Source organism: Galeopterus variegatus, unplaced genomic scaffold (assembly GCF_000696425.1).
Source record: "Galeopterus variegatus unplaced genomic scaffold, G_variegatus-3.0.2 Scaffold1475, whole genome shotgun sequence".
Lineage (NCBI taxonomy): Eukaryota > Metazoa > Chordata > Mammalia > Dermoptera > Cynocephalidae > Galeopterus > Galeopterus variegatus.
The window spans coordinates 60302-76392 of NW_007727586.1; the positions used below are offsets into that span (position 1 = coordinate 60302).

Sequence of the window (16091 nt, forward strand, 5' to 3'; positions counted from 1 at the left end):
AATCACATCTGTGAGTTCAATGATTCCCAGCAGACTGAATAGACTAATAAATGGACTCTGTAAATTGCCAAAAAGGACAATTTTCAGGCAGTTCACACAAATGGGAAAATAGCCACAGAAAGATAGGACTTGGATTTCTATGTGAATACTGTTAAGTACTAAACTTTGAGAAGGTCAAGAATCATGGCACATATGCTTTCCATAAATTACATTTGTTTTGGAATGAACCAAAGCAGTCCCCAAACAAAATTATGTGGGAACTATTAAAGGTCAGTCATAGGTAACCTGGGATTCAGACCCACAGTGAAGAGTTGTGTTGTCACTCTGTTGAAGATAGCAAAAAGGGTGCCTCCTACGACATGACTTCTATCATAGTGATACTTGCAGTTTGTCTGGGCATCTCTGTTATGTCTCCTTGAAAGTTATGAAGGTTAAGGCAAGTAGATGCTAAAAGGGACCTCTTCAACAAGTCTGGGAAATTGCCAATGTTGTGATTCATGGTGGGGAAAAAAAGATGGCAGTTCACTCTCTCTCTCTCTCACCTCTTTTTAATCTTCACTTGAATGATGACACTTATCTGCATAAGATGATTCTACTTTCCATTAATTCTTTGATTCTGTTGAGATTGTAGTCATGGCTACAAGCCTTGTGATTAAATACTTACTAAATACCAGGTACCGTGAAAGGAAGTTTGGGATTACAGCTTCACGTTATCCTCATAGTAATCCATTGATCTGTATTTTCAGGTGGGAAACTGGGACTCAAAGAGGTGGGCTAACTTGTGCAAAAGTGCATACTTAGTCTTATCAGTGATCAAGCAGGCATTTGAACTCAAACTCATGTCTGTCAGAATCTAGCGTCTCAATTATTAAAATTTTAAGATAGTAGATCTCCATCTTGAAGATACATATGAACCAACTGGGAAGCAACCAAAACAGAATGATTTGGGTGGAGCCCAAGGATCTGCAAGTATAACATGCTCCCCTAGAATTTTGGAAGCAGATCGTTATCAGACTGTGCTTTAAAAAACACTGCCATACTATATTGCTGGTAAGGGTATTTATACAAGGTATGGGTTCATGAATATTTATTTATTAAAGACTGGCTAGGGCTAACTATTTAGGCAAATATGCATCATAAATACATAATTGCCCTCCTCAGAAGTCATCCATGTAAAGGTTTTAAAAGTCTATCGATACAGACCTTAAGTAGTAAAGTTGCAAAATAGAACAATTTTTTAATTTCTTCTTTGCAAAGTTATTGAAAATATTAATATAAAAGAAAGATTCCTGAAACAGACTTTGCAATACCAAGCCAAGAAAGGAAGGCATTAGCAGTTTAATACGGTTTGGAATGGGGAAGAGACAAAAGGGGGCTCTAAGAGGGGGAACTGCTTTTTGATGCCTGTTTAATTCTAACTCTGTTCTATGTAGCCCTGATTTGTAACCAGCTGCTTTCATGATTTCTCCAATTGGTCTCCAGTGGCCAAATCTGATCCTACTCCCTCTTCGCCCAACCTCCCTGTTTTAAATGAGATCTGGTTTTACTTAGATGAATTAAATGTCACTATATTTGTTTCTGTGAATTGTTCCAGCAAAAATTACAGCATCAATGTCTGACTTTAAACGTCTGTAAGACTGTCTGCCTCCCTGGGCTATTTATAGCTGCCTTTTAAAAGTTCTAATAAATGCTTTTAGATTGCTATTGGTTTGTTTTCCCTTTATGGAGCCTCGGAATTGGCATGCTTCAAAGTATCAACTGAAAATACCTGTTTTTCTTTTTGCAAAAGTCATGTGTTTATTGTAAAATTTTAGAAAATATAAATATGCAAATAGAAGAAAAAGGGGAGAAAAAAATAATCACACCAAACAGAAAGGGCCACAATAAATATTTTGTTGTATATCATTCTTTTTTTTCCATGTTTCATATATTTAAACTTAAAAATATTATATTGCACAAGCTGTTTTATAGTCCCGTTTTTATTTTTATTAAACAACATGTTTTAAACTTTCCCTGTCATTTTTCTACTTCACTATTTTTAATGGCTACAGAGTAATAATATGATTGTACCATCACCTATGAAACCAATCCCACATTTGTTAGACGGCTAGGTGATAGCCAAATTTTGTCACTACCAATAGCACTCCAATGTAGTCATCTCTTTGTGCCCATTCATGATAATTTCTTTAGAAAAAAAATTGTTAAAAGTGAAATTGCTGGATTAGAAAGTGTACCAAAGCATGTTAATGAGACAGAAAATAATGGGATGAGGAAGGTTATACTTGACATCCTAATCAGACAAGTCCTCCAAAAAGGGACCGTTAAAGGGGAGTTATGTGATAAGAAGCTACACAGGTAGAAAAGAACATGCAAATACCCTGTGGTGGGAGCACCCTTGTGTGTTAGAGCAGGATTCCGTAAACTTTTCCATAAAGACCAAAGAAGATAGTATTTAAGACAGTAAATATTTTGGGCTTTGTGGACCACATGGTCTCTGTTGCAACGACTCAACTTTGCAGGATTGCATTGCAGTGACCATACAGCTGTAGACAATACTAACGTTCTCACTGTATTCTAAGACAACTTTATTTATAAAACAACCAGTGAGTCATATTTGGCCCTTGGGCTTTAGTTTTATGACCCCTGTGTTAGTGAAAAGGGAAAGAATGGTGAAGATCTCTGGCTTGGAACAGTGAGAAGGTGAGCAGTAGGACATATTTGGGAGAGATGAGCAGAGGTCAGATGTATACCATCTGTATACAATACAGATTATGCAAATTACTCTAATTGCAATGGGAAGACCCTGGAGAGTTTTAAGCAAAGAGTGACATGTTTTGATTTTGTTTTTAAAAGAGAATAGATTGAAGTGCAGCAAAAACAAACATAGCAGTCCTCTTAGGAAGCCATGGCTGTGATCCACTGAGGACATGGCCCATTGAATTCATGGTGGTTTTGACAGCAGGGAGAAATGCTTAGATTTAAGATCTGCTTGAAGGTGAGCCAAGAGGACTTGCTGATAGTTTGCATAATAGGGTTAAAGGAGAGTGATTAGATCATATTTTTACATATAGGAGATATTTTTAAAAGTACATTAAACTGAATTTTAACTGATCTTTTTGTTGTTGTCATTGAAGAAACATTAGTTGTCCCTACTTAACACTAGAAGAAGAAAATATTATTGAAAAAATGTCAGATGGCTTATAGCATCAGCAGAAGTATGTATAGAAAGAATTTGATTTAGGCAGAAGCAAAAGGCAAGATGAAATGAAAATCTTGTTTCAGGAACCATCTCCTAAGGATCTGTGACTTGTGTTCTTCTCCCTTGACACTTACCACCTCACCACTGGCCTCTTGACTCTCTGTAGTTGCTTTAAAGAATAGCATTTAGGGCCGGCCCGGTGGAGCACTGGATAGTGCGCCGCTTGGGAGTGCGGCGGCGCTCCCGCCGAGGGTTCGGATCCCACATACAGACCGGTTCCCGCTCACTGGCTGAGCGAGGTGCGGGCGCAACACCGAGGGTTGCGATCCCGTTGCCGGTCCCGGTCCGGTACGGGCACGACACTGAGGGTTGCGATCCGTTGCTGGACACGAAAAAAAAGACAAAAAGAAAAAAATAAAACACCCCACCGAGGGTGGGTACTAATCAAATAAAGAAGTATATTCAAAGCACTGAGCATGTGGCAAGCAACTGATACATGGCTACTTTCTAGCAAATTCTTCTAGAGAACTACAGTTAACTTTTCAGGAATGTACCTGTTGGGTAAAGTGAGGGATTCTTTCAACATTTGACACTCTTATTGAAACTTTTTATATTAGCCAATTACTAAACATGGCCGAAAAGCTGTGTGTCTGTGTAGGAGTGTGGTGTGTGTTGCAGAGACAGAGGCAGAGAGCAGGGGTTGCGGGGTGGAGGGAGAGAGGAAGGCAAGAGAGCGGAGAGGGGGTCACGGTGCCCATGAGCCAGCTTTGCAGACAGACCCACGGGGTTTCAGAAAAAAAGAATAGCATTTAGCAGCTTTGTGTCATTTCCTCAAAATTCAGTCTTACTTGTGAAGTTCTGATTGGTCACTCTTAGGTCATGTGACCTTATTCCAAATGCATGGTGAAAAAACACTAGTGAGAGGTGGCTTCTGTCATCTCCACTGGCATCATCCTGACCCCAGCCACAATCCAATCATTGAAATAGCTTCCTGGTTTGTTTCCCCCCATCTGCTCTTAAATTTCTCCAATGAATTTTCCATTGTGTAGCCAGAGTGACCTTTTTAAAATGCAAAAGGTATCATGCAATACCCTTAGTGAAGATACTTTGATAGCTTTCACTGCTCTTGGGAGAAAGACCCAGATCTTTCATTCTACCTATAAGATCTTTCATGCTCTGTTTCTATCTCTCTTTCTAGTCTCAATTCTCCCCCCACTCTCACCTCTGCCCACATTCAGTTCTTTGGAAATCATGCCCTACACATCTTTGAGTCCCAGAGTCTTTGCAAATACTGTCTCTTCTGCCTGGGAAACAGTTTTTCTCCTTCTCCTTATTTAGTTAACTCCTATTCATCATTCAATTCATAGCTTTATTACCAGATGGCAGTTCCAGATTCTTGGTCAGGCTGTGGAGGAGAACCTTTGATGGGACCTAGAGAAAGAAAAGGGAGAGGGACAGATCAACAGAATATTTAAACAATAGGACTTTATTACAAAGAGAAAGCATGTGCAGAAGTGTGTGCAGGCTACCCCTATGAGTGAGCAGTCCTTCCAGTCCTTCCTGTGGATTTGTAACAATTATACCTTGTTCTGGGATGAGGATGTTCCTCTATCCTAAGGGGAGGAATAGTTGTCCCTGGGGGAGGATCGAGGGTAATTAAATCCTAATAGGCCAATATGAGGTTGCACCAGCTTCCTGTCATGCGTCCCTGAGTTTCTGAAGTTTCTGGTCAGTGGAGTGTAGTGGAGTCACTTTTCCCTTAACTTTGTTCTTTCCTGTCTAACATCATGGATGGAAGGCCATATAGCTGTCATCTGCATTTTTGTTCCTTCTAGTGTGCAGGTGCAGCAGTTTTTGTAAACTGCAGAGTTCCAGGTATAACATGCTGAATGGCGGGGTGGTTAAGCTGTTGTCAGCTCAGTAAGGGTTCATTAACTGTCAGGCCAGGAGGCGATTAGTGCTGATTTAGTCTGAATATTTATGAGCAGCCTCCGTGGGGTGTGTCCCTATTCTTTCCTGCCTCTGCTTGGATATCCATATCTCCCAGACTAGATTGATAAGCTATCAAAGACATTTATTCAAGTTAAGGGTTAAAGTCAGACTGTCATTAGAGAGACTTTCAAGGTGTTACCAATTGTACTCTTTCATATTATGTCACTTATTCCTCACAAAAATATTTTGAGATGCATCAACTATTGTCTCTATGTTTTAATTAAATTCAGTGAGTCTTAAAGATGTTTGTAAGCTGCTGATCTCATGTAGCTAAGGTGTGGTAGAACCATAACTAAAATCCAAATCTTTGATCTCCATATTCCTGCCCTTTCACTACTACTATAGGACCACGTTATGGAGCTTGCTACTCCAGGATAGCAAGAAGAGAGATGTTTATATTGCAGGTTTAGAATGATCACTCTGGATCAAGAAGGCCAGAGATGAGTTAGAAGGTTGTTATGCAAACCAGGTGAGAGATCAGGAAAGCCTGAATTCAATGATAAAATGCAGATAAGTTCCTGTAATGATACGTTCTTATGAGAAAAAGGCTTTACAATTAGCATAGAACAATCTACACCTACAAATAGTAAGGGCCTTAACAACCACATAGTGACTGTGCCTCAAACAAAAAAAATAGGATCGAGAACAACAGCTGGGTTGAGGACATTTTCACTGAAGGCTAGAAGTGAAACACACACTGTCACCTTGAATGTCAGGTCCCAGGCCAAACCTTCTCTGATGGCCCTTATTAAACAGAATCTCGTTCCCAGCCCTTCTTCCTACCAGCACCTTATTTTGCTTTCTCTATGATAGTTATTACTATCAGAAATTGTCTCATTTTATTGTTTTCCTGTTTATTGATGTCCAGTTCTCATGTGCAAACTCTACTAAGGTGGGATTCTGTCCTCCAGTGTCAAGAGTGGGTGGGTCTGGCACATGGTAGGAACTTAGCTTAAAAAAGTAAATTAAGAAAAAAACAAAAATGAAAGTAATCGGTAACAAATTCTCTACTGGGCAATTAGAGGATGAGGGGGAAGCACTTTCCTTTCCAAACAAGGAGAGATTAAACTACAGTCTTATAATAGGTCAAAAGAACTCATGATGTAACTTCTGCACCAACCCAGATCCAGCTCAAGGTGAAATCCAGGCAATGTGGGCTAGCGTCCAACCAAGACAGGAACGGGCAGGCTGACTTTCAAGATAAGAACAAGAGAAACCTTCAGAATCATCTTAGTAAAACATGTTCACACAATTAAACACAAGTAATAAGCGATAATCACCTTGTATTTTTTTAAACTGTTGACTTTGCCAAGTTTGTTAGTCTTGTTTTCCTTGGGCTGGTTCCTCAGAGTAAATAGCAATAAAATTCTTAAGCTAAGTTGTATGTGTGGGTACATATGTGTGTATATGAGTGTGTTTGTGTGCATGTGTATATTTGTGTGTGTGTGTATTGAAAACAAGGAACAGGAGATGTGACAGTTATGGGGGAAAAAAGGGAAAATCACCTGGTCTCTTGGACTTTGAGGAATTAGTGGAAGGACAAGGAAGTGGCCCTGCTGGCTTAGTGGCATGAAACAATGATACGATACCACCCTTGGGCTTAAATAGAAATATCTATTGGGAACTACCTACTGTGTGCCCTAATGTCATGTTAGTGGAAAGCTCTTTGAGACGGTGAAAGCAAATACTCTGATATTTTACAGAGGGGAAAACTAAGTTCTCATGAGGTTCAGATTTAAGCAATAATCATTGAATAACTACGATGTGCCTGACACACAGTAAAACGTGGCTTCCCATTCATTATCTCAATCAAACTTCACAGTAATTCGGTGACATAGGTATTATTACCCCCATATCATGAATGAGTACACTGAGATTCAGGGAAAAGTTACTGACACAGGATGCTTAGGAAATTGAAGACCAACCTGAAACGAGTCTGCCACCTCATTCAAGGGTTCTCTGGGATACCAAGGACATTTTATTTTAGACTATTTCTTATTAAGGTAATTTGATTTTTTAAGCCCAATAACTTGGAATTATAATTCATTCATTTTGGTACAATCTTGATATCCAGAAAAGAAAGAAATACAATCCCAATCCCCAGATTTCCTCTACTTCTTTATAAAACACAGCAGCATTTTGGGTGAGGCAAGATTTATAACTAGGATGTAGATATTACTTAAGGAAAATATGGACTGGAAAGAGAATCTCCAAAAAATGTCACTAGCAGTGCTGTAACACTGGATTTCTCTGTTTTCTCCCCTGTTCCAGCCTTTACTTTGGTTGTTTGCCCTTTTCTGTAATAAACTGGGGCAACATTTTCTTAAGTTGATTCAGAAGGAGAAATTGTGAGGTTATATCAGTAAAGGGGTAAAATCCACTGTCAGTGAGGCTTTGGATTAGGGTTAGAGAGTAGGTTTGGGAGAGAGAAGAGAACAGACAGGAAAGAAAAGCTGCAGGTCACCCAGAGGCCTGCTCTGGGGATGGGAGCAGCTGAGAAGGAAACTCGAGAATGCCACTGGTTTGTCAACAAAGGAGAAACTGTTTAAGTTAGGGAGTTGGGGCATATTTGGAGAGGTATGGACAGAATCTAATAGATTATATGCAAAGCAAAAGTTCAGTGGCTGAATGAAGAGCTCCATCTAAGTGTGTCTGAAAGTCCTACCAGGATTCCAGGCAAGATAAGGCCCCAGGCATAATTCCAAGCAAGAAGCTGTGAAACAGGTTTTGAACCAAATAGCAAAATAACCTAACATTTTGGGGTTTGTCTTAACTCATTAACACGCCTGTCTTTCCTCCCACAACCAGAGCTCACCCACATGTGGCATTTCATCTTCTCTGACTGACCCTACCTTTCACCCCTGTCCCTTGTCCCTACTGAGCTCCACCCAAGCCTGTCTTCAAAGGCAATGACCTGCCTGAGGAACTAGGCCATCTTTTCTACTCTCTACTCAATCAGTCTCACATTTCCACCAAAACTTATCTCTCCTAACAGTTTCCAGGAAAGTAACTTGATTACTGATGACTTCATGTGTTAACTACCTCAGTTCCTGTACATGGTAAGGACGGTACTTGTTAACCTCAAAGGCCATGCACATTAATAACTGGATTTTACCGAAGATGCTTTAGACCTTTATGTTTTTTTGTGGTGCATCTCAAATTATGCAAGGTAGAGAGTGAATATATTTGTGGTAAGTAGATGCTAGAGACAAAATCAAATTTTATCATCATAATACAAGACTGTAAAATCTTAACTATTTCGTTGGACCCTCAACAAGCAAATGAAAAGCTCACATTTGAAAAACCATCCACGAGAGTTGTTTACCTGGTACACAACTGAATTTGAGAGGATGTGGAAAAATTGCTTCAAAATGGATGAGTTCGAGTAAGGCACTTTGGTGTATCGAGAAGTAAGGACAAATAGGCTCATTTGTTTTGTTGAAAATGTTCCCTATTGTGTTTCTAGCCCATTTGAAATGTGCTAAATTAGTACAACTTTCTCTTTGAATCAATGCAAAGACCTAGAAAGCTGACCTAAAAGCAGAGCCTACTAGTGAAAGTTGATTAAGAAATGACTTTTTATGTCTGAACTTAATATAGTGAGCCAGATAGGAGAAAAGTAGCTATCATGCGTGGGTCAGCTGACCCATCTACTTTTCTCTCTCTCTCAGATCTCCTCATGGGATAAAGTAAATTGGGGAGTCTCCATGCTTTTCTAAGTGTCTGGATATTTTAATGAACTTGATGGCATTCTGAGGAAAATACATGCCACCCTGGGCATGGCCTCTTCCTGCAGCCCCACCTGTAGAAGAGCTCCATGTCATAGCGAGAGAATCACAGTGCTTTTCCTACCTTTTGTCATTAATTACCCGGTAAAACAGGCCTTACCTGATTCAGCATTTACCTTTGAATGTTACATTCCACAATTTTGTAATTATAGTTGATCTAATTTCCATTCCCTTCCCCCACCCAAAAAAGAAGATTTGAAACTCATGAAATTGCCACCGTCTGTTTCTAGAGAGCATCATGCAAAAATAAATACAGAAGTAGGAACTTTGTAAATGCTCTTTCATGGTGGAATCTATAGTAACAAGAAAATTTTAAAAGCATTAAGGCACTTTTCAGGCTGGATTCTAATCCTAAGAAACACAAATGTTAAATATAGAATTCCAGTCAATTGACAAGTGTTATCTTCTATTATTCAATTGTAAACAGTTGTAAAAGTGCTGAAATTAACACAAGGTACTAAACAAGAGACTGATGAATATTTATTTTGTCTAGCCATTTTGACAAAAAGCCCTCCATAAACTTCTTTGCTTATAGTGTAGGCTGAGAAGTAGGTACGACAGAACACAACTAGTTTGGTTATAATCTATCTTGTAGCTTAAAGACAATTGTCTTTTAAAAAATGCATCATTTATTCACATAAGAAGATCCGAAGAATAGATGAATAAAATCTATGAACCTAAACAGAATCTGAATGCTTTTCTCTAGATAAGTTGAAATTAATGATCACAATAATGAAGCACATTAGAAGACATGGTGAGCTTGGGGCAATATTCTCAGAGCTGTAATTTGTTTATTCAGCAATAAATTTTCCACATAGTCAAATTTGCTTACTTATAACTTGCATTAATTGAAAATTCATTCACTGATTAGCACACTTTGGGTGGTGTTTTAGAAGTGGCTTGTTTATAACAGTTATTGGTACCACTGGAATTCAAAATGATGCCAACTGAATGCCATTTCAAATATTTTTTTTTCCCCCTTTGGCAGCAGAAAAGAGCAGAGTCACACAGTAGCTCTTGATTTATGAACTGTGTTTTCTAACTCTCGGCCTCCCATCATGTGTGTAGTTCCCTTTAAAAAACTGGGTTGGAAGCATTTAACAAGAAAACAAGTCTATCTCCAAATCTGCTTTTTAATTTGGAATCCCACAGCCCTTTGAATATAATTGGTCTCATTCTCATGTCTCCTATGATCAGGTGACAGAGTGGAGACGGAGAACCCTATAGCAGCCTCTTTTGTTTGAAAAGTGTCGTTCAATGACAAATCAGGCAGAAACTGCCAACGCATGGTGGATTCTATGGGAAAATTTGTGGAAATAGTTTATGATCAACTTTCCAGTAAGCATTTGGGCATCCCTGGGTCACATCTTGAAATTGTGCAGTTGTCTCTCTCAAAAATGGTTACAGTGCTGACAAAGGAGAGGATGGAAGTATTTAAACAGATCTGGAGGAGAGCTGGGTGAAGCGGCCAACGGGCAGGCAGATGGACAGAGAGAAATCCATGCATGTCTTACAGAAGTGTTTGGCTGTAAGCAGAGTCCATTCTCCTAAGTGGTCCAGGAAACAAAGAGTGTATTGTAAAGTGGGACTGATCCCTGGAGAAGGAGAAAAACGATTCTTTTTCACTGGAAGAAAGTTAACTCTTCCTGCCCTTTTGCAGCAGGAAAGGCGCTGGATAAGTATTTAGCGACTAATTTCCCTGGTTGTTTCCTAGGAGTCTCAACTATCAGGAACAGCATTTACTCCTGCTGCATTTTCTATGCCACAGAGTGGCATGATCCTCTAGCCTCACACTCCCTTCCTCCCATCTAGTACAGGTAGTTTATGTAGAACACATATTCTAATAATCACTAATCCGTTAAAATTGGGCAGCTGTTATTTCTCTCTTTTTTTGTACAGAAGTAACCAAATTTTGACATCGCACTTTTCAACTTTACTTTCAGTCTTGAGCTGGGAAATCTGTAGGTCTATATACCACGGATGCTAAAAAATGATAAGAACTGTATGTCTGCCTTGATCTTTTTAAGAATGAATTTGAAGGAAGAAAATTATTTTCCCCAGGAATGGCTGTGAATGCTTTAGGAAAACACCAAAGAGTCAGAAAGAGGGGTTCAATTGTAGTATGCTCCCTTTAAGAGGGAAACAAGATTAGCAACTTTGGCAAATTTTCGGAGTCTATTTGGAGGGAAACAGAAGAGGTACCAGGGTCAAAAAGAAAAAAAAAGAAAAGAAAAGAAAGAAAGGGTGAATGTTATGAGACAAAGCCAGAAGCAATTGTACACCTTACTGAAAGCTTTCCTGGGAGTGGTTTGAACTCCTCTGGGGTTAAAGGCTTTTTCCTCTCAAGACTAAAGGTGGAGCTAGGGGGAAAGGAGTTTATCTGGAGCAGGTGCCCCTGTCAGTTCTGTTCTATCCTCTCCTGGAAAGTACACAAGGAAGAAAAGCCTCCTCAGTTGGACAGTGAGGGAGCAATAGGTGGCTGAAGGTGAAGGAACTACCTATTATAGCAACGAGTGTGTAAGTTACATTGTAACATGGAGAAAGAAATTATTCATTGCATTTTTCTTTTAAGGAAAATGATCTAACTTAAACAGTTAGAAAGCTTATAAGATTGCTAGATAATTACCTGAATTTATTTTGCCTTTTTATATTATAAATTGCTTTGCTTTTTAAATGCCCTCATGCAAGAAGAGTCTACAAAAATAAAGCAAACGTTTTTACGTCAGTTCCGAAAAGGTAGTGAAGTGTCATTTGGGATAATCACAGTGTTTAGTCAAGCATCATACATATATAAAAAATGTTATTTTCTCTAATTGCATATTTTGTTCTTATAATGACTGAGACGAATTCTAAACTTAAATGAGTAATCAGTACTGAGTGTTTCTATCTTTCAAATGAAGTTGTATCTATTTTACATAGCATAAAATTTCTCCAAATTTGGAAAATTGCTATAGAGATAAAAATTGAAAGCTGAAGCTAAAGTGTGCTTATTATTATTTTTTTTAGGTTCTAATTGAAAATCCAAACCAAGAAATAGCAACACACCGAGAACTATTACTACTACAACCCCCCCACCCCCCACTGGATGCCCCAAAGGCACAAGACAGAATGAGCTATTACGGCAGCAGTTATCAGACTGTGAATGTGGACCCCAAATACCCAGGCTACCCACCAGAGCACGTTATAGCTGAGAAGAGAAGGACGAGAAGACGTCTGCTCCACAAAGATGGCAGCTGTAATGTGTATTTTAAGCATATTTTTGGAGAATGGGGGAGTTATGTGGTCGACATTTTTACCACTCTTGTGGACACCAAGTGGCGCCATATGTTCGTGATATTTTCTTTATCTTACATTCTCTCTTGGTTGGTTTTTGGTTCCATCTTTTGGCTAATAGCCTTTCATCATGGAGACCTGTTAAATGATCCGAACATCACACCTTGTGTGGACAACGTCCATTCTTTCACGGGGGCTTTCTTATTCTCCCTTGAGACCCAGACCACCATAGGGTACGGCTACCGCTGTGTCACTGAAGAATGCTCTGTGGCAGTGCTCGTGGTAATCCTTCAGTCTATCCTAAGTTGCATCATAAATACCTTCATCATTGGAGCTGCCTTGGCCAAAATGGCAACGGCTCGAAAGAGAGCCCAGACCATCCGTTTTAGCTATTTTGCACTCATAGGCATGAGAGATGGGAAGCTTTGTCTCATGTGGCGCATTGGTGATTTCCGACCAAACCATGTGGTAGAAGGAACAGTGAGAGCCCAACTTCTCCGCTACACAGAAGACAATGAAGGGAGGATGACAATGGCTTTTAAAGACCTCAAATTAGTCAATGACCAGATCATCCTCGTCACACCTGTAACTATTGTTCATGAAATTGATCAAGAGAGCCCTCTGTATGCCCTTGACCGGAAAGCAGTGGCCAAAGATAACTTTGAGATTTTGGTGACATTTATCTATACTGGTGACTCCACTGGGACATCCCATCAATCTAGAAGCTCCTATGTTCCCAGAGAAATTCTCTGGGGCCACAGGTTTAATGATGTCTTGGAAGTCAAAAGAAAGTACTATAAAGTGAACTGCTTACAGTTTGAGGGAAGTGTTGAAGTATATGCCCCGTTTTGCAGTGCCAAACAATTGGACTGGAAAGACCAGCAGCTCCACAACGTGGAAAAAGTCCCGCCAATTCGAGGATCCTGCACGTCAGATGCCAAGGTCAGACGAAGGTCATTCAGTGCAGTTGCCATTGTTAGCAGCTGTGAAAACCCCGAACATACCACCACTTCTGCCACGGATGAGTGTAAGGAAGCACCTTATCAGAAAGCTGTGCTGACTTTAAATAGAATTTCTGTAGAATCCCAAATGTAGTCCTAAATTAGAGTTAAGAAGGCTACCACTCAATCATTTTACCCCCCAGCCAATGAATGTAAGGCAAGTAGTTGTAAACATTGCTTCTTAAAAATGTTTCAGCTGTGTTTTATGGAGATGGTGGGTAAGCAGAGTAGGTTAAACTTGGTAAAAAATAATATAAAAATTTCATAGTTTTCAATTCTTAAAATTTTTTTGCTAGCCAATTTTGTATTAGGAATGCTATTAAGAAACCTAATTGATTAAATTTCATCTTTTATTATCTCATATACTTGTATGTTAAATTGGAGGAGCAATATTCAATAATGAGGAACAAAGGTGGGATGCTGGAATAAATAAAAAAAGGAAGACAGATAAGCCAGTATGAATAATACATTTTTAAGTATATCAAAATTGGTAAATATAATGAATGATTTCCTATAAAAAGCATCATGTCATCTAACTAAGATATGCAAAATATGCATTGAGTAGATAGTCGTGTTGAGCTATGTAACTGGGAAATCAACTGGTCGGTTTGAGTCACCATGTCTCATAGTGTCTTGATAGCAGCAGTCAGGGGTAGTAGCTGTAAGAAATTGACAATGTCACATGGACCAGGTAATTTTTTTCTGTAACCCATGAAGCAGAAGAAAAGTTGACATGATCATTTAGAAGAGTATTTATGTCTTAAATGCCACGGTTGCCACCAACAAATGGAAGGCAGAAGTAAGGCAACTGTGACCCTTCTAGGCTCTTTGACAAAGAGACTTGTCTATGCCCACTTCTCACCTTTTTCAAAGACATGATAAAGGGACAGGATTGCAGAGATGGGATGAGGAACTGGATAAACACTCTCAGACCCTTCGAGAGAAAACCTGTTTGCCTGTGTCCTGAAAGACTGCAACATTGGCTGCTACATGAGAGCTTGAACCCTTTCTAGGGGGCTGAGATGGGGAGGGAGGTATTTATTTGTACCCAGAAGCAGTTATGTATGTTTCTTGTCTCGATCACCTTACAAGACATAAATGAAGCTAGCTGTGAATTTTAAGAATCTTTCATTCAACTTGGAACAATCCTTTAAGTGAATGATTTGGGGAAACACAATACAATTAAGGTGATTTGAATATGCATTAAGTAGATAATTTGAGTGCTATGGAATTGCGTAAATTTTAGGACACGGGATAAATTTGTATCCTCTATTTCCATGTTAAACAATGTTAATCACGATTACTTTAAGCACAAATCCAATCACCTATGAGTGAGGAATCACTTTAAGCTTTATAAATTGAAGAGTTATTACCTACATTCAGAATTATTTGTGTTTTTTTCCTACATTGTTGCTGAGCTGACAAAAAGTGTATGCAGTTTTCATTTGTTTATTTTATCTAAATATATATATATATACACAAACAGTTTTTGCTTTTTCTGAAAAATCTCTCTTCTCCCCCAACTCAATTTAAATTAAATTACATCAATAAACTGAACTGAATCACATAGTTTGAGATTACCAATAAAAGTAAAATATAAAGGTATGCTTTTCTTTCTTTCATTTTCTTCTTTTTTCTTCTTTCTCTTCCCACCTTCCCACTTCCTTCCTTTCACCTTCCTTTCTTTCTGTCTTCCTTTCTCCCTTTGCCTCTTTCTTTTGCCTAGAAGCAATAAAGTTACTTTTTAAATGCATATGTGCAACACTTTCATTCCTATTGTTTTATGGAGAAGAGATTTGTTCAGGTCACAAGTTGCAAAACTGTTCTGCAGCTTAATATCAGAGATCTAAGTAATGCACTTTTTGCTTTAGGAATGCAAACTCCATTCTTTAAATTATGCACACACCGTAGTTTCGGATTTTGTAATAGCAGTTACTTGGCTAAGTTAGAGTACTACAGTTTCCTAAGTAGAAAAGAATCACCATGACAACAAACAAAAATGCTCTTTTTTTTTTCTTTTTTAGTTTCACACATCTAGTTTCATTTCACTTTGTTTTGGTTCCATGATGCTTGCCCTGTCAATATCAGAATAGAGGCATCAGTGTCCAATCAAGTACATTCTGTTGTGCTATGTACCTCCACAATCAAATCCTCGTACCCAGAGTAGAATGCAAAATCTGCATTCCCATGTAATATTTATCTCTAATTTTCTGTGTAGATTTATAACATATTTTGGCACCCCCAGTGAGTTACTAAATAATAAAGATCTTAAAATAATGCAAAAAGTGTGTGCATATACTTACATTCCTGGGAGTGTAAACTCTGTTTGCTGATGTGGTCAGCATCGGGTGCAGTGCACCAAAAATGAGTATGCTGCCTCGTATAATTAGAACACAGACAGCATGGTACACCATTTTTATGGATTTTTAACAGCTTGTAGAACAACTATCTCTGAAATAACAATTAGTTGCTCCTATAAACATTGCAAGAAGTCTCTGTGCAAAATGCCATTTCTAGTATCCAATGCACTGTCAATGATGAGAATTAGGTTGAATATTTTTTTTTACACCATTGATTTTCTTTCTAAGAATGAAACTACTTGGTGGAGTTAACTAGATGGAAAACAACTGTGGCATCAAGGCATTGCCCCACCGTGTGCTACAGTGAGGGAACAGGACCCTTGAGGAGTGAGTAAGCCCAGGCAGGGGGAAGAGAATACTATTTTCATGCACCGCCAGCTCATCCAGCACGATCAAGTGCTTCACACAGGTGTACTTAATCCCCATAATGAAACAGTGAGGTGGATGTTTTAAATTTCTGTTTCAACAAATAGACAAT

General features: G+C 38.8%; 1 protein-coding gene across 1 annotated transcript; it reads left to right on the forward strand.

The window, feature by feature from the left end:
* Positions 1-12011: 12011 nt before the first annotated feature.
* On the forward strand, positions 12012-14629 carry KCNJ16 (potassium inwardly-rectifying channel, subfamily J, member 16). Its single transcript, XM_008577266.1, has one exon. It carries the CDS (start codon positions 12088-12090, stop codon positions 13345-13347), a length of 1260 nt encoding a protein of 419 aa, XP_008575488.1. The 5' UTR covers positions 12012-12087; the 3' UTR covers positions 13348-14629.
* The last annotated feature ends 1462 nt before the right edge of the window (positions 14630-16091 follow it).